This window comes from Myotis davidii, unplaced genomic scaffold (assembly GCF_000327345.1).
Source record: "Myotis davidii unplaced genomic scaffold, ASM32734v1 scaffold1065, whole genome shotgun sequence".
Lineage (NCBI taxonomy): Eukaryota > Metazoa > Chordata > Mammalia > Chiroptera > Vespertilionidae > Myotis > Myotis davidii.
Window position 1 is genome coordinate 468,728 of NW_006297281.1, and position 25,706 is coordinate 494,433.

At 53.5% G+C, this 25,706-nt stretch overlaps 1 protein-coding gene across 19 annotated transcripts in view; it reads right to left on the reverse strand.

Moving 5' to 3' along the window:
- INPP4A (inositol polyphosphate-4-phosphatase type I A) overlaps positions 1 to 25,706 on the reverse strand; it is a 64,660-nt gene that overhangs the window by 34,951 nt on the left and 4,003 nt on the right. For 8 of the 19 annotated variants that reach the window (XM_006773063.2, XM_006773054.2, XM_006773048.2 and 5 more), the window contains 12 exons: positions 19,803 to 19,921; positions 17,317 to 17,433; positions 16,974 to 17,053; positions 15,455 to 15,566; positions 11,741 to 11,831; positions 11,267 to 11,414; positions 8,917 to 9,047; positions 7,063 to 7,167; positions 6,497 to 6,605; positions 4,378 to 4,395; positions 1,780 to 1,963; positions 472 to 690 (listed from right to left, as the gene is read on the reverse strand). In XM_006773063.2, the coding sequence (XP_006773126.1) occupies positions 472 to 690; positions 1,780 to 1,963; positions 4,378 to 4,395; positions 6,497 to 6,605; positions 7,063 to 7,167; positions 8,917 to 9,047; positions 11,267 to 11,414; positions 11,741 to 11,831; positions 15,455 to 15,566; positions 16,974 to 17,053; positions 17,317 to 17,433; positions 19,803 to 19,921 (1,433 nt within the window). The remainder of the gene's footprint in view (positions 1 to 471; positions 691 to 1,779; positions 1,964 to 4,377; positions 4,396 to 6,496; positions 6,606 to 7,062; positions 7,168 to 8,916; positions 9,048 to 11,266; positions 11,415 to 11,740; positions 11,832 to 15,454; positions 15,567 to 16,973; positions 17,054 to 17,316; positions 17,434 to 19,802; positions 19,922 to 25,706) is intronic. The other 11 variants (XM_006773064.2, XM_006773055.2, XM_006773061.2 and 8 more) reach the window with 2 other exon arrangements.

A 25,706-nucleotide genomic window follows, 5' to 3' on the forward strand; every position in this document is an offset into this window, starting at 1 on the left:
TCTGAGGGTGGTGGGAGGAGGTGAGGGATGCCCAATCAGATCAGGGATGAAGCAGCGCTTGCCCGTAATTCAGTAACTCAAACTCTGCTTCTCAACAGTCTGGACACCTGATGAAACCAGTTCTATGCTATGTCCCTCTCTCAGGAGACACAGATCCACTCTCAGGCACAACTCTGAGGACAACGTGCTGTGGTGTCAGGGCGAGCGGGTGAGGCATGGCGAAGACTGAGGGCTCCAGGGGAAAGCTGCCCCTTACAGCCGGGTCTGAGAGTGGGCAGCCCTCAGCAGCCCGCTCCTCCGAGGGTCACAGTGGTGAAATGCTGTCTCCCTCCCGACAGGAGGTGGCCCCGCAGCCGTCTGGAAGGGGTCTCGGAGTTTTCTGCAAAGGCCCTCCTGAGGGAGAGCAGCTGTGGGACGTTTCTAGTTTCACCCCGAGCTCAGCAGCACAACGAGGCAATGGGCAGCACTCACCCACTCCTCCTCGTGCCAATCCACCTGCAGAGAAGACCGGCTGTTCCTGCCCGTCCACCTGGCCCTGAGGGTGTCCTGGTCATTCCTAAGCATCACCTGCTCCTCCTCGGTCGAGGTGGGGGAGGCCTTGGAAGCAATATAGTCGGGCCGCGCCGCGTTCAGCCCATGGATGGAGTTGGCCAGCAGCTTGCAGTCGCAGACGGTGACCAGTTGCCGGGTCTGCAGGCGCATACACACCGGGGCCACTGAGCTCCAAGCCAGGGACTGCCAGGCCTGTCCTCCCTGAGAGCTCGGACCTGCCTGAGCCCAGCACTGCCCCTCCGCCCCCTCCACAGCCCGCAGGACGCCGAGCCTGGACTGCCTCGTGACCCACCTGGGGACCCTTAGCCAGAATTCCCACCAAGAAGACTGGAGAACATGGGAGACCGAGGGAGGATGAGGAACCTCTAACAGCCCGTGTGCCTGCCTCTGAGCTGACATCGCTCAAGGAAGGGCCTAAAGAGGGCCCCGCGCCCCAGCCTTCAAGGACGAAGGGCTGTCTGTCCCCTCTAATCCAGGCGCCATCCTCACTCTGGCTTAGTCACGGAAGCCTATCTTCTGCAGCTACCTCCTGGGCCCGGCCCCAGCTCTGGGGGCTCCGTGTGCGCAGGCGCTCGCAGCTCCCTTTCCCGTGACTGGTGGTGACCCGTGGGGAGGACAGAACGTGTTCTGCTCAGGAACAGCACCTCCCCCCACAGTGCTTGTGACCAGGGCAGTGTGAGCAGAATCTCTCTGTGTGTGCGAAGGACAGAGAGATCAGTAATTTGAAAACGTATCACCCATCAAAAGGACCTGAGGTAGCACATCCCAGTGCAGATGTATCCTTATGTATTTTAAATCAGGATCAAACTGCCATCAATGAAAGGCTGGTTTACTGGTTATATATAAGCCAATAAAATATACTGTTCTTATGTTATGTCTGTATAATAACTCGCTTTCTCTTTTTTTAATTCCAAGTACAAGTGAACCGTGGGGAAAATGTGCTGAGTGGGTGGTTACTAAGAAAGCGTGGAACTGTCAGGCCTTAACGGGACTGCTCTGGCCCTGCTGGGAGCCTCCTGTGCAGGGAGCAGCGGCGGCCGTCACAGCCCTGGCCTGTCCTTGGCCTGTGACCACGGGCAAATCACCAAGCCCCTGCACCTTGTGGGAACTGGATCTGAAGCTCACCTTCCAGATCATCCCCATGTCACCCACTGGGTGAACGGCTTTGGGCATCCTCTGCCGCACCGAGGGAGCACCCGCCCACACGCAGCAGGGCCGCCCTCCTACCTTGTCTGCCAAGATGGCGAGTGTCCTTTCGAGGCCAGTGGCAGACCTGTCCTTGGCCGCCCTCGAGAGCCGCTCTGCGTAGTAACTCACTTGGGTTTTCAGGGTATTGATCTGGGCGATGATCTCCTTGGCTCTGGTGACATCCTGTGGTATGTAGATGATGGACTGGCAGCTGGATGACGTACTAAGAAAGGTAAGAACAGACCGATGAGGCTGGCAGCACCCTTCCACCCAGCCCGCGGCCCACACAAAATGCCACGCAGGGACGTGCTCCTGGGCTGGGATATCAAGGAGAGCCTTCCTGTCTGTATGGCAGAAGCCGGAAGTATTAACATACATTAAGTCTCCTATTATATCTGTCTGTATCTGTATCTGTACCATGTGTATGGACCTTGTGCGCAAATATTTATTAAACCCAGAAATTACCCCACTGTCGAATTCTCAGCAGGACTTAGGTGGAGACATGGGGTCTGCTGATGCCAAAGGGGTCCGCTTGTCATAGTTAAGGGAGACTTCCCAGGGTGCAAGACTTTGCCAAAAGGATCCTTGAGTTTTCATTTGGCCAATTGGGACTTCAAACCTGCTGTGCCCACACCCACAGCTCTCCTCCCTCCCGTGTTGACCCCAGCAAATCCTCAGAGACCTGGCTGCCTCCCCTCCCATCTCCAGGACTTCCCTACTTTGAAATGGGAAGGTGGAGAGCGTGCCAAGCCAGAGGCCGCCCTGGACACTTCAAACCTGGGAGCTTTGGAAACCTGCTTCTTCCCCCCACCCTGCCTCCTTGCCACCAAGCAGCGTGTGTATCTTGAGATCTGAGGTCAAAGCTACAGCCCAGCCATTACTGGACATAAATACCAGCCTCGGAGAGCCAGCCAGCGTCCCGGCAGCATGGGGCCTGCTGGCATGGAGGCCCTTCCAGACGGAGATGGTATATTGCATGTCTCTCAGCTAAGATCCCAAATCAACCCGGTATTATAAACAGGTTTTTCAGACCATGTGTGGAAGCCAAGGAAAGCAGGGAGGGGAAGGATGAGGCACCAATGCAGAGGTCTCTCCCACAGCCGGGAGTCGTGGGCTCTGGCTGGAGTGGGTGTCCCCTGCTTCACTGAATGAGGGGCCCTGCTGGTTCCCTCAGAGCTGCCCACTGGGTTTGGAGGACGAGAGAGAAGGTGGAGAGCTACACCCTCCATCACCTTCTCTGGGGATGGGGGTGATCTGGGCAGGGCTGAGAACCTCCCCAATGGGCTCTTTCCAGGGCTGGCTATTCATTATCCAAGTCAACACAAAACTGCCCCACCCCTTCCCTGGATGAAATATGGGTTGAGCATGCAAAAAGCAAAACCCAAAGCACCCCCAAAGGAAAGCACACCACAAGCCCACACACCACAACAAAGACCTGCCAGAAGCCATGCAGCAGCCTGCGCTGCAGCCTGCGTGGTCCAACGGGAACCTCCCACAGCTCCAGGTGCACACGGCGACCTTCCAACCTGCAATCCCTCTTCCAAATGAATAGCTGCCATTTTAGACAATTAATCTTAAAAATACAATCTCAAAATAGAGTTTAAGAACCTTTAACCCTCCCAGTCCCCGATGTTTAGAGCACACACGTAATGTGTGCTGTACGCAGATACCCATGTGTGTACCTAGATGTACGCTTCCACACATATGTACCTCCCCTGTGCCCCAGAAAAGCATCTGCCCACTCACCCTGTCCTCACAGGCCACGTCCTCTAACAGTAAGCTGGGCCTTCTGCACAGGGAGCACATGAGTAGCTTCAAAGAGCTGCCTTTCGGGGTGACCATGAAGGTGTGAGCACGTGTGCCCATGCCCGGTCCTCACCAGAGAAAGCCGCGAGGCCTAAGCCTGGGAGGGCTCCTCAGGACTTCCCGTGCCGGACGTCCGTCCGCAGAGCCCAGCATCTCAGACAGAGCCCAGCCCAGCCCCAGCCTCAGCCTCACCGGCTCCAAGGGGGGCGATCCCAAAGGCTGGCGGTGCCTCTGGGGCTGCCAACTGAAGGAGTGCCACTACAAAGCCCCGTTCTGGGCACGCCTGGGGCCTGGAGCAGCAGGGGAACCCTGGGCAGCAGACATGATGGTTTCTGGCTGCCATCTAACTCTTTGGTGGAAAAGGTCACTTGGTTATTGTAATTCTTGGTAAAACTAATACTAATAACACTGTTTTAAAATTATGCCTAAACTATTTAGTATCATGAAAATGTAAGCTGGCTTCATTCCCCAAAAGGTGACGGTGAGGGGCGGTGGAGACTGACAAGCCCTGAGGTTCTTGTAATAGAGCCGGAGAGATCTCAGTCCCCCTCAGTGTGGACAGGACATCCCAGCTCCTGGCCTGGGGAGAAGCAGACCAGGTCTGCCCTCGGGGGAGCACAGCAACAAAGGCTCGGATTGTAAAGACAAAGCAGAGACTAGGCTGCTATTCATCATCCAAGAACATTGCAGTTGGAAGGGAACGGTGCGGGGGCCTTAACTCTGAGCCCACAGCGCACGAGGCTGAAGCACCTCTCGGGGAGGGGACAGCACAGGCTTTCTCTGCATGAGAGCAAGACCCAGACAGACTCTCTGCACAGACAGAAAACTCACCAACACTCCTCAAAACTGCTAAAGAAAAGAACCAAAATGAAATATTAGCATGTGTTAGCAAATAACAAATGCAAACCAAAAATTTAAAAGCCCAGTTTTGTCAAAACACTTGAATTTGATAGTTGAAGGACAACTAACGCATGAGCCCAGTGCTCATTCCCGACAGCCTCGCGGGTGCTCATGCCCAGGGCGCATCCCCGGTGGGCACGGTGCGGCTGCACTTGAAGGAAGTTTCAACGGGAAAACCGCTCCCATCAGTGTCTATGACTTTAGTAGGACATTACAGAAAAAGTCATATTATATATTTGAAAAATACCACAAAGGCATATAGGGGCTGAGATGTTCTGAGGTTAACACGCGGCGTAATCGGGCATGAGCACGCCGGCCTTCCTGGGACGAGGACAGCTGGGGGCACCCCTCTTGACTGGCTTTTCCCTCCAAGGCCCCGTGCCACACTCAATCGCACGCTCATACTCCACACACCCCGTGCAGCAGTGTGACACACGCAGATCTCTGCTGGCTGTGCAGTCGTGGGACAGGAGCCTGGAGCTGTCACAATGTCCAGAGGAACACCGGAGGCAGTGGGCCCACAGCGGGCCTGGCCACCTGGCTTGTCTGAGCAGGAAGGGCCCTTGGTGGGGATGCGTCGAGGTGGAGCAGGCTGTCTGTAGCCTCCCCCTCCCAAGGCTGGAGCTCCCCTTCCACACCAGGCCCTCCCGGCTCCCCCGCCTCCCGCTTCCAGGAGTTCCGTGGCTCAGGGCAGCCTGCGCAGCCATCTGCATGGACACTCCTCACGGTACTCCCCTCCTCACCTGTCCCCTCCAGCCTCAGCGCCATGGCCAGCGACACTCCTAGCGGCATCCCTGCCCCCACACTGCCCCTGACCTTTCATCCATCCCTGGTCCAGCCCCAGGTCCGTTTCTCCAGCCGCGTCCTGACTCCCAGCCACGACAGCACAGAGCCAGGCCAGGGCCTCCTGGCTCCGGCGCCTGCTCACTCTCCACCCAACCACTGGAGGGGATTCCCTGGCCATTCATTCCCTGGGCCTCTTATTCACCTTCCCTCAGACCGTTCCATTCCCAGGGACGAGTGTGGCCTTCCAACTCTACATTCTGCAGGGCGGTTCCACCAAACCTCAGCTTGCGCCTTCCCACCTCAAAACTCTGCCTGCAGCCTCCGCTCTCCACACCCCTGGCTCACTGCCTGGCCCTGCCTCTTTCCATCTTCTCCAGAACCTGCTCGATCCATGTTCTCCTCCACCTGCCTCACTCACTTCCATCTTTCCGTTCAACCTCAAAATGTTCACATCATGATCGTCCTCCCCAAGCTCGAGCCTTTCATTCTCTATTTCAGGTCCCAGGATCTCAGAGTACCCTCCACACTCACCACCTCCACTTCCTACACGCCCATCCCTTCACCGATTTAAATCCTGACATTCTGGAAGATCACCTCCCCTGTACCCAACGCACTAGCTCGGATTCGCACGTCTCTCCCCGCCGCCCCTGCTGCACGCTCCACAGCACCCCGTGTGCTTGCTCCCACGCACGCCCTGCTCACGCCAGGCCCAGAGCTCCTCAGGCCAGGCCACATCTGTCGGCCCCACACTGAGGCCAGCTCTCCTCTCTCCTCTCCCCAGAGCACCCCGTGCCTCCAGGTGCACCTCACTGTGCTCTGCACCGGCCTTCCCCACCTGCTGCCTGGCAGCTTCCTGCTCAGCACGGCAGATCCATGCAGCCCCTCAAGCCTTTTTGAAACTGGGAATGTTTCTCCACAACATCCCTTAGGAAAGGAACAGCCTCTCCCAGGCTGCACACTTGGGGACGTTCACAGACTGGCCAGCGACTCTCACGGACAGCAGAGCCAGCAGTCCACGCAGGGCAGCTGCCAAAAGCACCGCCTTCAAGGTGATTTCCATGTGCAGGGGCAGGACTACTGACCAGCTGGCCCCCCCGCCCCCGCCCCCGCCAGCGGTGCACAGAGCAGCACAGGGGCAGTAGGCAGCCTCTCACGACGCAGCAGTGGCTGAAGGGCTGGTGCGTTTGTGCTCATGTTCTGATGTTTTAACCCAGGAAGCATCTCACAGCCATACGAGGACCATGAGCCCCCCCCAGGAACTTACTGTTTCTTGGTCTCTTCAAATTTGTGCAGCTTTTTGCGGAGGCCTCCTGACTTAAAACCTTGGCAGTGTGCGGCTGGCGCCCCAATGGTGACGATGTCATAGCTCTGATCTGAATGACAGAAAGCTCTCCCTCATTACCCTGGGCTTGGGCCTGCGGACAAGCCAGCTACAGTGATATGCACACAGATCTGGGGCCTGACCCTCCCCCAGGTCCACGCAGACTGCGGTTCCCTGAGCCCCACAGCCTGGGCTGTCCAAGGGCCCCTAACCTCCCAGGGTGAAGCCACACGGGGCTGAAAGCCACACGCAGCCTGCATCCCTACTTGGGGAGGATGACGGATGGGCAGCTTTCTGCCACAGAAACACAAAGGAAGCTGGACGGAGGAGACACGAGAGGAAGGGGTTTGTGCTCTGAATGAAGACCTTACAAAGGTCCTGAGATGTGACTCTCATCGAGCTGCCCAGCAGGACATGCAGGCAAGGCTGGTGCAGATGTGGGGCAGGGCAGGGCCCACGTGCACAGGGGAACAGAGTGACAGGGGTTCCACAAGAGGGGCCGCAGTTACCTGATCCTCCATCGTCCTGAACCCTCATTCTTTGTATGTGCAAGTTTGTGGGAACAAATTCCAACTTTTTATCTGCTTTCAAACTGCTCGCTTTAAACGAGGGACCTAAGAAACAGAATATTCAAAAACAAAGGGCATCAACATGTATCCGCACTCACGAATGGCAGTAGAAAGGGGTCCTGTGGGGATGCTGCTCAGAAAGCAGGTATGGGTGGTCGCAGCCCTGGCAATTCTGCATTACCTACAAGCGCATTTCACTTCCAGGCGCTAAAGGAGGGCAGCCCGCTGGCCGGGAGACTGGCTCTGGGTGTAGGTGGGGAATGGAGGCGGGAGGCAGCCTCAGGAGGGACGGTGGATGCCTGCCCACCCATGACTCCGCTCTTCACAGAGAGGCTGACACAGCAGGAGGCTCTGTGCTACAGGGTGCCAGCAGCACTATAAAAAGCCAGGCCCACGTCAGGACTGCCTGCTCCAGCTCTAGAGGCTGCCATCATCCCAGACCTCGGGGACTGGTTCAACTAGGGCAGCACTTCTCAATCCTGAAAAGTGATGGCAAGATCTGCTCACCACCCGGGCTGTGGGGATGGACAGGTGCTGGGCAGTACCAGTTCTGGCCACTAGAACACAAACTCAAACAGGCTCCCCTGTGCACACTGGGTGGTCTAGCAGGTGGACGATGTTGTGTGACAAAGATCTGTGATCTGATTTCCACAGTCAAAATCTGTAACTAATAAAGGAACTCCATGCCCAGAAAAGAAAGGAATTACAAACTACACTGACAACCAGGGTAGAAGCGGTAAGCGGTGAAGAAAGGAAGATTTATTTTGCCAGGATACAAAATAAAGGCAGGCACTGTCCGCTCTGCACGAGGCTGCTCACTGGGCACGTACGGCGGCCCCGGCACCAGCAGCGGGGAGCCTGCTGGAATCGCAGAATCTGCTATCAGTAAGACTGGGCATTTAGACACGGTGACATTGAGAGGCTCTGCTCCAGAAAACTCGGGCTGTGTGGTGTCAGGCTCTCCCAGGTAACTGGCATCCAGCCTGGTAGGTCCCTACATTCCTTCAAATAAATGCTGCCTTTTCTCTTAGAAATACACTGGGATCTATTCTTCAGATTCAAAGCAAACCAGGGCACCAGCATCTTATTATCACTGCTGTGTTCACTTCTCCACAGCCAAGTTCATGGGCATGCTCACACGTTCTGGGTCAAAAGTACGGTAAGGGCTTATGATTTTCTTTCAAGCCTGAAATTTCATTATGAAGAGCAGAAGGAGGGAAAAATCTAAAGATAGAGAATAAAGTAATGGAACGCCTCCACCCCCACCCCCCAAAATCATTCCGTTTGGAATAAAAAGGGAGTAGGTTAAGAACAGTCTTCTAAACCTTCCCTGAGAGTGTTCTGAAAATCAAAGGGTATCTTTCAAGAAAAGATGAGGTGTCTGTACTCCATCTCCCTTTGGAGCCTTAAAATAACGAGTTCCACTCAATCTATATTTCAATGCAAATGCCACTGTTAAACTGGGAAGTGGAGAAAAGTGCTTGTCGAAGGCACAGGGCCTCCATCCTTCGGGCATTTCACTGCTATTAGGCCATTGGTCTCTCCGAAATCTCATCGCACAGTGGTTATTTTGGCACATGGCTCCTCGGAAGGAATTTTCAATGTAATTTACAGATTTGCCTTCTTAATTAGGACCTGAAAAATCTAAATTTTAGAGAATTCACACCTCCATGAGAATCTATTTTGAAAAACCCATTTGAGTGTCTGCCAGTGTGACTATCTGAGCGCTCCTTGGGTCGAGTCCCAGTGGGAACACGAAAGCGTGCGCGTAGTGATGGAGAGACCTGTGCCCACCTTTGTACTGATGCAGGTCGGTCAGGTTCTCCTGGTACGTGAGGATGATGGTCTGGTACTGAGTGACAATCTGGCGCCGGAGGCTCTCCCAGCACGGGGACAGCTCCCCCAGCTCCTCCAGTTCACACACTCTGCAAGCAAAACACAGGCGTGAGGACCAGGGTCTGCACCACCAGAAAACCAAGTGCACACAGAAGCACAGAGATGCCAGGGGGGCCCGCACCGGAATCTAAGCGGAGCAGCAGGGCGTGACGGGCCCTCCAGGAGGAAGGGCTGCACGAGACGCAGACCCGACCACAGGGCAAGCGCACAGAGAAGCTTTTTACAGAAACGCAGCCAAATGTTTGAGGCAAACTAAGTGGAGGAGTGGACAGGAGAGCAGCTCTGCCCTGGCCCGACACCCTGGCTCCTGACAGAAACCACATGGGCGAAGGCTCAAGCTGCAGCCACTGGGCCTGGGCAGAGCAGAATTCCTGTGACCCTCCCAAACACGAGGGGCTGGAGCCCTGTAAGGAGCTGCTATGATTTGTTGTCTCCAGAAAAACAACAAAACACAAGACGAATTAAAAACAAGCAAACAAAAAAACAGGATAACCGTTTTAGGAACCTGGGGAGCAGGAAAGCATAAAAGACCTAAAATCCTCATTTTATAAGAAATCAGTACTGATTAAAAGTACTCTGCGCATGTACTTAGAAATACAGCAGTTAACACTAACATGGAAACCCTGAGACTTACGTTTTTAACCGCCTTCGGCAGTATTTAGCTTTTTATACTATGCACATTTTCCTTCGAAGGGAAAAAACCTAATTTATAGAAGTTTTTAGGAATCTACTAAGTTGTCTGATGTTAAAAAAACATTGTACTACTTTATTATTATATTAGCAAAATTAATGTGCCCTGGCTGGTGTGGCTCAGTTGGTTGGAGCGTCGAACTGTACACTAAAAGGTTGTGGGTTTGATTCCCGGTCAGGGTACATACTCGGATTGCAGGTTCGATCCTTGGTTGGGCATGTACAGGAGGCAACTGATCTGTGTTTCTCTCTCCCTTCTTCTCGCTGCCAAGTCAATTAAAACATATCTTTGGGTAAGGATCAGAGAAGTTAATGTAAAAGAACACCCCGTGCAGACCAGGCTGTGGGGCTTGCGGGAGAGCAGCATCCTCGCTCAGAGGCCCACTGGCCCCAGCCTCAGCTCACGCGCACCCTGTGCTCCCTCTGGATGTCTCTGCCTGTGTTTCATGTGGCTCCTTCTTATGCTTCAAGGGTCAGTTTAATGTCACAGAGGCCTGCTCAGACCACCCTCCCTCTCAGGGCCCCCTTTTACTTTCTGCTGACACATCTGGGGCTCCATGTGTGGCCCCCAGTTCTGTTAATGACTGTCTCCCAGGGTATCTCGCTCATCAAGGAGCCTCGCACTGAGCATAGCACCTGCCACATGGCTAGAGGGAAAACAGCACAACCCTCGAAAGCAAAATGCTTCCGTGAACAGTCTTTAAAGTTACAGTGCATGTGAGCACATACCTAGTGCCAACAGTGAGAAATGATGCCCTAACTAGAAATGATAAGAAAAGTGAAGATATAGGGTAGCTATGTATAAAGGCCCAGATATAAAAAAGCTGAGAGGAAAAATGTAAAAATTAAAATACATATAAAAGATGTATGAATAGAGAGAAAGCAGCTCTTTGCATTTATTTCTTGTCATTTTTCTTTTAAGTTCGATTTTTTAAGATGAAAATTTAAAAACAAACAGTTGTGTTAACACAGTAGGATTCTGGCTGCAATGTTTTCGTTCACGCTTTTGTTATATTGTGTCTGTAATTAACATCGTTTTATGACAAGAAGCAGTAATGACAGTGAAGGGCGAACGGGAGACACAACCTACATGCTGAGCCACCCTGGCTCCTCCCTGCCTGGGGACCAGTGGCACATGCCCTGAGCTGGAAGGATGCCCAATGGGTCCTGCTTAACTTTCTGGAGCCCATATCACTGTGGCCCTGCCCACGGAAACGGCTGACCCTGGCAGCCATCACCAAAGAATGACCAGCTACTTTTAACTTCCTGAGGCCAAGAGGGTGGTGAAAGGAGAGGGAAGGGAGTGGGGGCCGAGTCCCGGGCACGTCTAGTGCTCCAGGCACATTGTCTTGTGAGATCTTTGCACAGAAACCTCAGGATGCAGATGAGCAAACGGAGGCTTCGGACACCCAGGCCACAAAGCAGCCAAGGGCGGAAGCTGGCTTGTCATCTGGCCTATCTGGGGCCAGTGCTCCGTCCACCACACACATCTAAGAGCTTTCCAGAAGGCAGGCGACGCGGGCATGATGGGCGGACAGCCGCTCCACGTGGGCCTCACCTGGCAGCATCTTCTTCCAGCAGCAGCTTCACGAACTGCCGGGGCACGTGCAGGGAGAGCACGCTCTCCGCCATCTGCTCCAGGATCCGCAGGTGGTTGCCATCGGTGGTGGGGAAGCGATACATGCGGCAGATGGCACCACCGAACACTGAGGGAGGGGAGACGGAGACTGCGTGAGCAGCTGTAGACCTCCTCCCCACGCCCCCAAGTATCCTGACTGTTCATCTCAATCAAACATTTAAACCCAGAGCCCTCCAGGTGACTGAGCCTGAATGCTCTTCCCCTGGGACATGCAATCCCCTTGTCCCCGAATGAACCACCAACTCCCAAATACAAGGGCTGTGCCAGCGAGGCCAGCAGCCACTAAGGCCAATGTCGGCAAGAGACAGTCACAGAAGTGGGTGGAAAGGGTGACTGTGGGCCCGACTGGACACTCCCGAGAGGAACAAGAGGACCGTGGAGGAATCCGCTTACCCGATTTCAGCAAAGTGTCTTTACGCAACGAAGCATATTTGGATCGGATTCCCAACGCTTCGGTCAAGCTCTCGTCCACGGGCAGGACCATCTAGTGACGTACAGAAAAGCACGAGAAGCCATAGGCTCAGGTGAGCCCAGCGCACTCCGCAGGGGTGGTGGCCGCCAGACCTCATGAAGGAGCTCTTAAGGTGAATGGCACCATCAACTCCACAATGAACAGGTCACCGAGGCCACCGACTGCTCAACCCATGTCCCAGTACAGTGGACGTGTCCCACTCAAAATTTTCCAGAAATGCCTGTCTTTTGACGACGTCATTTCACCTCATATTTCAGTGTTTTGACGTGTAAAGTAAAAGGGAGGGAAAACGATACCCAGAAATATTTCCGTAGTTGACGTTCTGGGCTTATTTGGGGTAAAATGACCTATCTCTGTATTTTAAAATGATATATACCAGCGCTTGAGTTCTAAATTGGAATTCTAGTCTGAGAGCACAGATTGTCTCTGAACATGAGAGTGAGAGAGAAGGTGAGGAGACAGCATGGGGGGGGGGGATGGGAAGACAGAGCCTGAGAGGGGGTGTGAGAGGCGGCAGGACGTGTGCAGACTTGAGATGTGTGTGCATGAGGTGACCATGAGCGCCTGAGTGCCTGGGAGAGGGAGGTTCTAACAAAATACCAAAGAGAGTCTGGGTCTCATTCCCCAACCCCAATCCCAGACACCTCTCACCTCTCCTGACTGCACCCCTCCACAACTCTCTCCCCCCTGACTGCACACCCCATCACCTCTCCCCCCTGACTGCACCACAACTCTCTCCCCTCCTGACTGCACCCCTAACACAACTCTCCCCTCCTGACTGCACCCCCTCCACAACTCTCTCCTCTCCTGACTGCACTCCCACCCCCTCTCTCCCCTCCTGACTGCACTCCCTCCACAACTCTCTCCCCTCCTGACTGCCCTCCCTCCACAACTCTCTCCCCTCCTGACTGCCCTCCCTCCACAACTCTCTCCCCTCCTGACTGCCCTCCCTCCACAACTCTCTCCCCTCCTGACTGCCCTCCCTCCACAACTCTCTCCCCTCCTGACTGCCCTCCCTCCACAACTCTCTCCCCTCCTGACTGCCCTCCCTCCACAACTCTCTCCCCTCCTGACTGCCCTCCCTCCACAACTCTCTCCCCTCCTGACTGCCCTCCCTCCACAACTCTCTCCCCTCCTGACTGCCCTCCCTCCACAACTCTCTCCCCTCCTGACTGCCCTCCCTCCACAACTCTCTCCCCTCCTGACTGCCCTCCCTCCACAACTCTCTCCCCTCCTGACTGCCCTCCCTCCACAACTCTCTCCCCTCCTGACTGCCCTCCCTCCACAACTCTCTCCCCTCCTGACTGCCCTCCCTCCACAACTCTCTCCCCTCCTGACTGCCCTCCCTCCACAACTCTCTCCCCTCCTGACTGCCCTCCCTCCACAACTCTCTCCCCTCCTGACTGCCCTCCCTCCACAACTCTCTCCCCTCCTGACTGCCCTCCCTCCACAACTCTCTCCCCTCCTGACTGCCCTCCCTCCACAACTCTCTCCCCTCCTGACTGCCCTCCCTCCACAACTCTCTCCCCTCCTGACTGCCCTCCCTCCACAACTCTCTCCCCTCCTGACTGCCCTCCCTCCACAACTCTCTCCCCTCCTGACTGCCCTCCCTCCACAACTCTCTCCCCTCCTGACTGCCCTCCCTCCACAACTCTCTCCCCTCCTGACTGCCCTCCCTCCACAACTCTCTCCCCTCCTGACTGCCCTCCCTCCACAACTCTCTCCCCTCCTGACTGCCCTCCCTCCACAACTCTCTCCCCTCCTGACTGCCCTCCCTCCACAACTCTCTCCCCTCCTGACTGCCCTCCCTCCACAACTCTCTCCCCTCCTGACTGCCCTCCCTCCACAACTCTCTCCCCTCCTGACTGCCCTCCCTCCACAACTCTCTCCCCTCCTGACTGCCCTCCCTCCACAACTCTCTCCCCTCCTGACTGCCCTCCCTCCACAACTCTCTCCCCTCCTGACTGCCCTCCCTCCACAACTCTCTCCCCTCCTGACTGCCCTCCCTCCACAACTCTCTCCCCTCCTGACTGCCCTCCCTCCACAACTCTCTCCCCTCCTGACTGCCCTCCCTCCACAACTCTCTCCCCTCCTGACTGCCCTCCCTCCACAACTCTCTCCCCTCCTGACTGCCCTCCCTCCACAACTCTCTCCCCTCCTGACTGCCCTCCCTCCACAACTCTCTCCCCTCCTGACTGCCCTCCCTCCACAACTCTCTCCCCTCCTGACTGCCCTCCCTCCACAACTCTCTCCCCTCCTGACTGCCCTCCCTCCACAACTCTCTCCCCTCCTGACTGCCCTCCCTCCACAACTCTCTCCCCTCCTGACTGCCCTCCCTCCACAACTCTCTCCCCTCCTGACTGCCCTCCCTCCACAACTCTCTCCCCTCCTGACTGCCCTCCCTCCACAACTCTCTCCCCTCCTGACTGCCCTCCCTCCACAACTCTCTCCCCTCCTGACTGCCCTCCCTCCACAACTCTCTCCCCTCCTGACTGCCCTCCCTCCACAACTCTCTCCCCTCCTGACTGCCCTCCCTCCACAACTCTCTCCCCTCCTGACTGCCCTCCCTCCACAACTCTCTCCCCTCCTGACTGCCCTCCCTCCACAACTCTCTCCCCTCCTGACTGCCCTCCCTCCACAACTCTCTCCCCTCCTGACTGCCCTCCCTCCACAACTCTCTCCCCTCCTGACTGCCCTCCCTCCACAACTCTCTCCCCTCCTGACTGCCCTCCCTCCACAACTCTCTCCCCTCCTGACTGCCCTCCCTCCACAACTCTCTCCCCTCCTGACTGCCCTCCCTCCACAACTCTCTCCCCTCCTGACTGCCCTCCCTCCACAACTCTCTCCCCTCCTGACTGCCCTCCCTCCACAACTCTCTCCCCTCCTGACTGCCCTCCCTCCACAACTCTCTCCCCTCCTGACTGCCCTCCCTCCACAACTCTCTCCCCTCCTGACTGCCCTCCCTCCACAACTCTCTCCCCTCCTGACTGCCCTCCCTCCACAACTCTCTCCCCTCCTGACTGCCCTCCCTCCACAACTCTCTCCCCTCCTGACTGCCCTCCCTCCACAACTCTCTCCCCTCCTGACTGCCCTCCCTCCACAACTCTCTCCCCTCCTGACTGCCCTCCCTCCACAACTCTCTCCCCTCCTGACTGCCCTCCCTCCACAACTCTCTCCCCTCCTGACTGCCCTCCCTCCACAACTCTCTCCCCTCCTGACTGCCCTCCCTCCACAACTCTCTCCCCTCCTGACTGCCCTCCCTCCACAACTCTCTCCCCTCCTGACTGCCCTCCCTCCACAACTCTCTCCCCTCCTGACTGCACTCCCACCACCTCTCTCCCCTCCTGACTGCACCCCCTCCACACTCCTCTCCCTTCCTGACTGCAGCCCCTCCCTGGCCAGGCTCCCCCCACCTCTTCCCATTCTGGAGAGGTGGCCCAGTGTGGCCTGGGCAGAGGCAGGCTCCAGGGCAGCAGAGCCTGAGGGGCTCCCTTGTCTCCCCTTTGAGAAGCGCCCGGGGGACTGGTAGGTCCTATGGTGGGTGGACATGCAGGCCCATCTGCTCCTTCCCTGCGCCAGAGGCAGAGCCCATCTAGACAGAGGCCATCACTCCTTCCCATGCAGGGGGTGCTCACCCTCCCGTTGATGGTGTCCACAGCTCGGGTCACTGGAGGCCGCTGGTCTGACTTCTCCTCCATCTGCCAGCCGATCACCGTGATGTTACCCACACGGTCACTCTCTGCAGACCTGCAACGAGCAACGCGCTTTGGGAAGTGGCGTCGTGACTGGGCTCCATTTCTGCATAAGCTCAGCATCTGTCACCGAGGTCCAGGGCGGGCCGGGACCTGGCCGGTGGGCCAGTCGGGCAGCACTTGCTGCACGCCCAGACTCCAGGGGAGGCAGACAGGGAACCCAAGCCCCAGAAGTGCGAGCGTGTCTGGGGACCTGAGGGGAGGAGCCAGTGCTTGCTCCCCTGGGCTGACCCCTGCCCACACGGCAATGGGGACAAGTCTGGAAAGGAGGACTGGAGAGAACCTTCTTCTGGGATCAGCCCCTTCCTGCTCCTTCCCGGCCTCAAGCTTTGATTTTCCCCAAGGCCGAGGCCTGGACCCTAAGTCAGCTGAGGCCATGGCGGGTTTCCCAAAGCCTCTGATTCCTGACATGGCACAGCTGCTGCCATCCACCCGTCAGGCTCCCCCTAAGATCGCGGGGGCTGCACTGCGTGGGCCCATGTGACTCACCCAGGGACGCCGGGACTGTTATGGAAGACTGACCGCGCCAGTGTCACCTTTCCTGTGGTCACTACTGTGCCACCTGCCTCTGTGACTCTGTGTCCTCATGCCCGGAAAGTCCTTTCCCCACACTATCCCAACAGCCATTGTCAGCTTCTCTTACAGAGGATCCTGTCCACTTCTTACATGTGCGCGGTCCAACTAGGATTGCTCCGGCACATCGTGTACCTGGGTATTTTCCTCTACGACCCCTTTCCCCATGACCCTCTCGTTTCCCCAGGACTCTTCCTCTCTCCCAGTCAGGTCTCCACATCCCCCAAGCGCCTGCAGGGCTCCTGTCCTGCCCGATGCCGGCGGCACTGCTATCACCATGGCTGCAGAGAATTAGTGCAGGGAATTAATCCTCTTTGCCAACATTTCCTTTGCTATTTTGGAATGTTTTCCCAATTTTCACATTATTTTGAAAACAAGAACACCAAGTCAGGGGTTGGGTGGGAGTTGCCCCTAAAATGAATTTGGGAAGGGTTGCCATCTTGACATCTTTCTTCCAGGGACATGGTGGGGGGTCCCCCCGCCCCCACAAATATTTATTGAGCCCCAAGCCTGTTCTATGTGCCTCAGGATACAGCAATGAAGCAAAACAGACAAAAGCCCTGCTTTCTGGGAGCCGACACTCTGTTGGGGAGGAAGCAGACACTGTAAACTCATCTCGCCGATCAGATGTGATCGAGGTCTTCCTGCAGGTCTGAGTCCAGCTGTGCTGGATTTCCTGCGGATGCCACACATGCCCCCTCCATCAGCCCCCTGACAGGCTGTTTGCTAAGACAAGCTTCTGGGAGAGGCAGGAAATGGGGCCCTTCCCCATCAGTCCCGGGACCTCAGAACTCGAGATCCTCTCAAAGGAACAAAATGAAATACCTACCTTAGTGTTAAATGCAACCGATGATGCCTGTCCTGGAGCAGATCCTTGACAATGAATGTCCCAGAGCCCAGTAGGTACATCTGAGGAAGAGGGAACACAGCGTGAGCCCGTGCTGTGCCTCGGCCCCATGACCCGGCCAGGGTCGCTGGCTGCTGCCCACAGCACCTCTGACCCTCACTGCAGGAGCCCAACAGGGATGTGCAGGAAGAAATTCCAAAGGCAAATCCCACTGGACATCAATTAGTGAGCCAGTAGTGAAGCCAGGCGCATGTGCTCCTCTCGCTGAAATGACTGCCCAGCTTTAAGAAGCGAAGAAAGGCCCCTGAACCACGCGCTACTTAACTGTTCCCTGAGATCTGTCTTTGACGTCGTACACGGAGAGTTTGATCTGTGTCATCTGATTGATGAGAGAGTCTTGGAAGAAGGCAATGCTGCTTAAGAATATAGGGTTGTTGGTTCCCTAGAACGGAAAAGAAAATCCTCAGAACACAGAGTTGAATTTTTAAAGTGATTGCTCATTTCAGAACGAGAAAATAATGCTCTCACCAACTTGGATCAACACAAATGCTCATGGCAGCTTAAACAAATGCAGTCAACGAAAACCCTGTTTTTCAAGAACAAAGGCGTCCCACAGACCCCTCCCGATCCAGACACAGCTGGGCCCAGGCGTGTCCCGAGGGCCCCCTCAGTGGGAGGCTTCTGTAACATGGAAACAGGCTGACGTTCGCGTGTCGTTCAGCTGGAGATACACTATGCAATTGGGTCTACTACTTTGGGCTGTCCTGTAAGGTGTGCCAAGGCGGATGGAAGAGGAAATGAATAGCTTAAGTCATTTCTTACTTCTGGAATCCTGTGGTTTGAAATAATTAAGGCCTGACCTATTTGAGCCTATCCCTTTTTTGAGGACTGCTAGTTTCTAGAGCATAGGTGGTTATTCCTGGCAGCTTAGCCTCGCTCCCCGGCCCCCAAAGCCCCACAATAACAAATCTCTTTCTCAGGCAGCATTAGTTACCTCAGCCGAACGGCTAACGGTTGTGCCCGTGTGGGGGCCATGCCCTGGCTGAGCGCCCTCTGCAGCTCCAGATCCAGTCTCTCCACGCCTGCTGGACAGCGCTGGCCTCCCTCCATCCGCCCCTGTCAACCAGCTCTGACTCTTGCCCAAGGAGGCCACCAACTTGGGCATCTGCTTCGCTACCTGCTTTTCTGTCGTTCTCAACCTCCAAGTTGTAATAAACTCTTCCATAAACCCTCCCTTGCCCTGGCCAGTGTTCTCAGTGGTTAGAGCATCAGCCCGAGCACTGAAGGGTCTCAGGTTCAATTGCAGGGCACATGCCTGGGTTACAGGTTAAATCCCCAGCTCAGGTCAGGCACGTGCAAGAAGCAACCAATCGATGTGCCTCTCTCACATCGATGATTCTCTCTCTCTCTCTCTCTCTCTCTAAAAATCTATGGGAACTCTCTAAAAATCAATGGGAAAATGTCCTCGGGTGAGGATTAACAAAAAAACAAAATTTAAAAATCCTCTCTCACAGGCACCCCTCCTGCCCCTCCTTCCCAATGCGCCAGGTGCCACATCGCAGTCCCTCACGCACCTCTGCTCAGGTGACGCTCACGTAAAACTCCTAGCCTGACTTTTGAGGCGTTCCCCTTGCTCTCCACCTGTGCCTTCTGCACACATGAACAGGCCGACGTTATTCTCCGAGACACATGATGCTCCCCATCGCCATTACAGAACTCTGCAATGCTCTGCAGCTGTGGTCCCTAGACCCGCAGCGTGGGCATGACCTGGAGCCTGGGAGAAACCATGTCTTGGGCCCCACCCGACTTACCGAGTCAGAACTTCACTAAGTGGCGTAGGAAGCCACCTCCAATCCTCAAACTAGCTGGGAACCCATCCTCCTGGTGCCATCCTTACCCTTCACACACCTGCGCTCTGCTGGGTACAGATGCGGACACCTTCATTCATCCTCCCTCCCCCAGGATGGCCAACCTCTTGGGGGCAGTGCTGGGGCCTCAATGGCCTCTGCATCACCCGCAGCGCCCAGCACTGTGCTGCGTGTACAGACAGCGCTCAACAAAGGCTTAGAAACAGGTGCTGACTTGAACTTGGAAATAAGTTTACAAGAGAATGAAAAGGTCTGTCTTCCAAAAGGTAAAGCTAGGGTTCTCACCAACTTGGACCAACACAAATGCTCATGGCAGCTTAAACAAATGCGTGTCCGAGGAGGTAAAGCTAGGGACGAGGAGGAAGTGCAGTGGAGCCTGCTGGAGATTGCCAGGGCGGACAATTCACACAGGAGCTCCCATCGCCAGCAGAAGCCTGTGGAATCCCATAGCAACACCTACTCTTAGTTTCACAACTCACACAATGTGCTCAATTATCTAAACGGCTTCTGTAAAATTCCCGAGGTGAATGCATAACATTTAGTTCAATGAAAAAGTAAGTATGTAACACACAACTCAAAAGGATATAAAGATAAAAAACAATTAAAACAGGGCTATGTCCACTAGGAGAGTTGGCTAAGAGTTACTCTCCAACTGGAAGTGACAAGGAAGAATTGGATCTTCCTCTTAAAAGGCAGCCAACTTTATAGCATCACTGTTCAAAAATACCCAGCCAGTAAATGACCAATGATTGTAAAGGACATGGCAAAAACAGTGCCCTCCAGAACTGTGATGAAAAATACCACTTACTAAAAACACATGGACAACAGCAAGAATTCACATAGGAATGATCCCGGCTACAGGGGCTCAGGTCGCCGAGCAGCCTCCCCCGGGCTGAGACCGCGGTGGGCCTGTCCCCGAGCCCCGGGGGCCAGCGGCACCCACCTCGATGATCTCCGTCTGTGCGTGCTTCGTCCAGAATGCCTGCGGCGGGGTGGTCACACTCACTGCTACAAAACTATTTGGTTTCCGATCTAGCGATGGCGTATGCAGCTCACTACAAGCTATGGAATCAAGATGGGAGAAAAGAATCCTTTAAAATCAGGCTCTAGTTAGTCGTGTTCCACACACACTCAAAGAGCAAAGACAGTAAATGACACTCAAAAGGATGAGGCAATTACACAGTCTGTTGCCACAGGGAGCTGATTTTTTAATTGGAAACAATCTCTACTCACCGCCTCCCCTCCCCAGACACCGTGGCAGCAGTGCCCTAGCTGCAGGGAAGGTGAGCCCAAAGGGCTTTCTGCATCCGTGGAATGGAGCACAGAGCCAACAATCCCACATGCACACCTAGTGTACTGAGCATTTTGGGACAGATGATAAAAATCAGAAGTTCAATGGTATAAGTGACTTACAGGGAAAACGGTCCTATTGCACGGACTCTAACATGTACCTCTGTAAAATACACTGCGAAAGAAAGATGACCCACTGCCGTGAGACCAGCAAATGCTACCGACCATAAGACACTTTGTCACTACAGAAAAACATGAAGAAACATGCTCCATGGAACTGATTAAATGTACGGCAAATCAAAGTTCTGCACCGGAAGCAGCAGCTTTTCTGGCAGAGCAATAACCACCCCCGAGTGCTCGGCTATTGCTTGCTTTCGGGTTCTCAAACAACGGACTTTGACCCTTTTTGTCAGTGTTCTCATTGCCTTTATGGAGGAAAAAATTTTTTGGAGGGCCTCACACTGTCGTTCCTACTCCCATCTTTCTCATTTGATTTTTAGAATGCTCTCTAGTGATTTAAAATTTAGAAATTAACTTTTACTTCTGGAAATTAACTTTGGTTCTCTGATTATCCCTTGTAATATCGTCTCATATATCTTAAATCTTCATTATTTATTGGATACTAGAGTCCCGGTGCACGAGATTCGTGCACTGGGGTGGAAGGGGGTCCCTCAGCCCGGCCTGCGCCTTCTTGCAGTCCAGGACCCCTCAGCATGCATCCCTCTCAGAAATCCCTCTTGAAGTCTGGAAGCGCTTGGGGATGTCTGACTGATGGCTTAGGCCCGCTCCCGCCACCACCGCTGCGCTAGCCAGCCATGAGCCAGCTTCTGGCTGAGCGGCGCTCCCCATGTGGGAGCATACTGACTACCAGAGGACAGCTCCTGCATTGAGCATCTGCCCCCTGGTGGTCAGTGTGCATCATAGCGACCAGTCGTTCCGCCATTCAGTCGATTTGCATATAACCCTTTTATTATCCTATATAATAAAAGCCTAATATGTAAATTGTCCCTCAGGAGTTCGACTGGGAGTCTGACCACTCGCTATGATGTGCGCTGACCACTAGGGGGCAGCACGGAACATGGACGTCAGCGACGTGGCGTTGGCAGTGGAGGCGCTGCCAGCCCCGATGGGCCCTGACGAGAGCAGGACCATGGCGGGATGGTGGAGCAGGTGAGCAGGTGGCACCAGGCCAAGGCAGGTGCCAGGCGGGGCTGCGGGGCTGGGGGCGTGAGCTGGGGCTGTGAGCCTGGGGGCACGAGCTGGGACCTGATCCCTGCAGGCTACCCCAAGGAACCCCACACATGCACGAATTCATACAACAGGCCTCCGGTATCCTACATAATAAAGAGCCAATATGCAAATGGTCGTCACATCCTCACGCCCTGGCTGGGAGACCTGAGGCTGCGTCCCCCACCCCACACTGGGGCTGGGAGACCTGAGGCCGGGCCAGGGAACCTGAGGCTGTGCCCCCTGCCCCAGGGCTGGGGGACCTGAGGCCACCCTCCTGCCCGGCAGGGCTTGACAGGGGACCTGAGGCTGTGCCCTCCACCCTGCAGGGCTTGACGGGGCCAGCCTGGTCTGGGCACAGGTGGGTGGGGACTTGATTCTGGGTTCCGCGGTGTGCCCCAGACTCTGACAGGAGGTAGATTTTCATATACATTTTACTAATTTACTTTCATCTCTGACACTTCTATTATAGAGAAAGGGCAAATAGCAATATTGAAGTATTTCCTCTAATTCCCTTTTAATGTGCATGAATTTTGTGCACTGGGCCTCTAGCAGGATAATAAAATACAAAGAGCTTGGCTTTTGAGTTCTGAGAGTCATATGTACCATGTGACCATCAGCAAAGCAAGGTACAACTTTTCCCTCAGGCTAGAAAGTTCCCCTTACTTCCAGCCTCTGTGCGCATCACAGCGACCGGTCATTATGTAGTCACTTCCTCACTTCCATCACTGCTGTCTATTCTTGAACTGCACATAAGTGGAATGTTTTAAGATTCATCTATATTGTTCTATATATATATATATATCCCATTGTATAAATGCACCAAGTGTTCTTATCCATTTTGTTAGTAGACATTTGGGTTGCTTCACTTTGAGCCATTATAGATAAAGGTGCTATAAACATTCCTGTTCAAGTCTTTCTGTGAACTGAGGTTTTCCTTTCTTTTGACAAGCACCTAAGGGTGGCATTTCGAGGTTACAGCAGAGGACAAGTCTCACTTCACAGCTAAGTTCTCTAAAGTGCTTGCACCATTTTACAGCCATCACAACGTGCAGGAATGGCAATCACCGCTGACATTTGGTGAGCTTAGGGCTTATTTCTGTTGTTCTAATAGATGTTTTAATTTGCACTTCTGTGATGTGAAGCATCTTTTCACCATATGCTTACTGCCCGTTTTTATAACTTCATCAAGAGTCTAATTAAGACTTCTGCTTATTTTTAAATTGGATTGATTTTTTAATTGCTGGTGTGTAAGCATTCTACTGTACAGCTGCCCTCTGTCCAGTATATGTGCTGTGAATATCTTTTTCCCAATCTGTGGTTTATCTACTCATTTTCTTAAACATTTTTAGATTTTATTTTAGATTTTTAATTTTAGGGACTGGTAGGCAGAAAAATGTCCCTCCCCCAAAAAAGTATCCACGTCCTCATCCCTGGAACCTGGGAATATATTACATCTCCAGCAAAGGGCTGCAGATGTGACTGGGTCATGGAATCCTCAGATGTGACATGGGAGGTCATTCTGGATCATCTGAGCGGTCTTAATATGATCACGTGAGCTCTTAAAGCAGAGAGGAAGGTGGAGTCAAAAAGATGTGATCAAGGAGAAAGGTGAGATCCAAGGTATGGAAGGACCCAACCTGGCACAGCTGGCTCTGCAGATGGAAGGGTCCCACAAGCCAAGAAAGGCGAGGGCCTTTCTAAGCTGAGAACCAGCCTCAAATGGCAGCTGGCAAAGAAATGGGAGCACAGTCCTAAAACGGTAAGGAACTAAATTTCGCCAACAATCTGAATGAGCAAGGAAACCGCCCCAACAAGCCCCAAGAAAGGAATGCAGCCCTACCGACGGCTGACTTTGGTGCTGTAAGGCTCGAAGCAGAGACCCAGCTGAGCCCACTGGAGTTTTGACCTAAGGGAACTGTAAAGATAGTAAATTTGTGTCGTTGTAGTGCTAAATTTGTGGTGGTGTGTTACGGCAACAATAGCAAGCTGAGGCACAGAGTTAGTGCTTTCGCTTTCTAAGAAATCTCGGACCACCCTGAGGCTGAGTTATTTCATTGGTTTACTTCCAGAACCTTTAAGGCTTTATGTTTTAAGTTCTCTTCTACCTTTCCTACGAGTCTACCTCAGCAGCAATCAGGGATTGGATTGTTCTGCCGCCTCCCTCTCCTTTATGCTGTGCCCTTAAGGGAGCCGTGGTCTGGTCCCTCTTGGTTTGCCTTCACCAGGTGCGGTTCACACACATGCAAGGCCAGAATAGCTGGGTTTCCAAATACAACTGATGGCTGAGCAATAACAGGTGGCCAAAGGCTGGGAAAACTTACCAGTTTAAGGGCTGAGCCAAATGCCACCTTCAGAACACACCTTCCCACAAGTGACATTCCCTCCTGGCCTCACCCCCGACCCAGCCTACCTAAATGTCACCCAATGTTTAATTCCTAGCTCTGAGTTCCATAGCTCCCACAAGGCTTTCTCTCAGCAGTCCCCGGCCCCTTCTCCTTCTGTTTACTGCTTATATCACTCCTTCAGCCTATTTCCACAGAAACCATTAATCTCTGACATGCATGCCTTGTCTCTCCCACCATATCACCTGTAATCCCAGCTGAGCAAACACTGCTGAGGTAAAGAATAAAGCATATTTCAGGTGCATATCATTTGACTCAGCAATTCCAGATCCAAGAATTTGTCCTAAAAATAACCAGCAAAATACATGAAAGATCTATGTGCAAGTACGCGCACTGTGGTGGTGTTTATAGCGGCAAATGGGAGGGAACCTAGGGGTCACCAACAGAGACGGGTTACGGTGAGTGTGGCACAGGCGTACGCAGATTCTCTCTGGGCACCCAGTACGATGAGGCAGTTCCATGTTTATTAGAATGAAAGGTGCCAGTGATATTTTGCTACATGAGAGAAAAAGCCATGTTAACACTAGGGTGACATTTCTGTAAGTAATTCCACCATCTACAAACCAAAATCATTATAGTGCTGTGTGGGTGCAAAAATACCTGGAAGGACTCACACCAAAATGCCATCTCTGAGTTTCTCTCTCAGAAATTTCTGTTCCTCTAACATTTGCTGTAATAAATGTTTTAAAATAAGTACTTTCCTTTTTGTTAATCCTCACCCAAGGACATTTTTTTCTTATTGGTTTTTTAGAGGGAGAGAAAGAGAGAGAAAAAAATCAATGCAAGAGAGACACACTGACTCGCTGCCTTCTGCAGGTGCCCCAACTGGGGCCAGAGATAGAACCTGCAACCCAGGTATGTGCCCTTGACTGGGAATTGAACCCATGATCCTTCAGTTTGCGGGTGAATGCTCTAACCAGCGAGCAACACCGGCCAGGACAGTACTTTATATAGATAGATAGATAGATAGATAGATAGATAGATAGATAGATAAAACATTTGATCAATCATCTGGCTCCTCACCTTTTTTGCTTAATTGTGGTAAAATTTACTTCACATAAAATTCACCCTCACCTTCTAAGGCTGTTTCATCCTGTCTGTATTACTTGACTTGTCACATGCAGAAACAGCCAGATTTCTATCTAGGGGTGAGGGTCTCAACTCAATTCTATCAACTCTCATGCTCTCTGTGCTCCATCAGTCTAGCTCCTTGTTTGGTTAAATCCATATTCTGCATCATTAAATCCATATCCTGTGAGCAGTATTCATTATAAGCCAAGTGGGGTTTCTTTCACTTCTCTCCTGTGCTGGACCCTACCTGTTTCCTAGACCCCAGGTCTCCCTTCTTCTCAATTCACACCCCTGTCGTGAAGCACACCCTCCACCACCGTCCAGAGAAAGGATGTGGGGAAGAAAGTTTTTCTGAGACTCTGTAGCTGAGACAAGTTTCCTCCTACCCTCACATTGGACTGACAGCCTGGCTGAGCACAGCATTCTGGGTAGGAAAGTTCTCCCCCGCACTGAACGTGCTGCCCACTGCCTTCACGTTCCCGTGTGGCGGAGCATCTCCACACTCATTTCATCCCTGGTCCGTGGATGTGCCCTCCTCTGAGTTTCAGAGTCTTCACTGAATTGCCTGTGCTGTGAAATTTCACCCGATGGGTCTCAGGACAGGTGTTTTCAACATTCGGGGCCTGGTAGGCATTTTTAACCCAGACACACCTTCTTCAGTCCTGACAGGCCCTGGTGCCACTGCCTGGTCATTCCCTCCCTCACATTCTTTTCTCTACTAAGTTTCAGACCTCCCGAATCTGCTCTCTAATTTTCCATTTCAATTTCTCTCCTGTTTTCTATTTCACTTTTAAAGTTTTACTCAGATAATTCCTTGAATATCTTCCATACTTTATTGAATTTTAAAATATTTT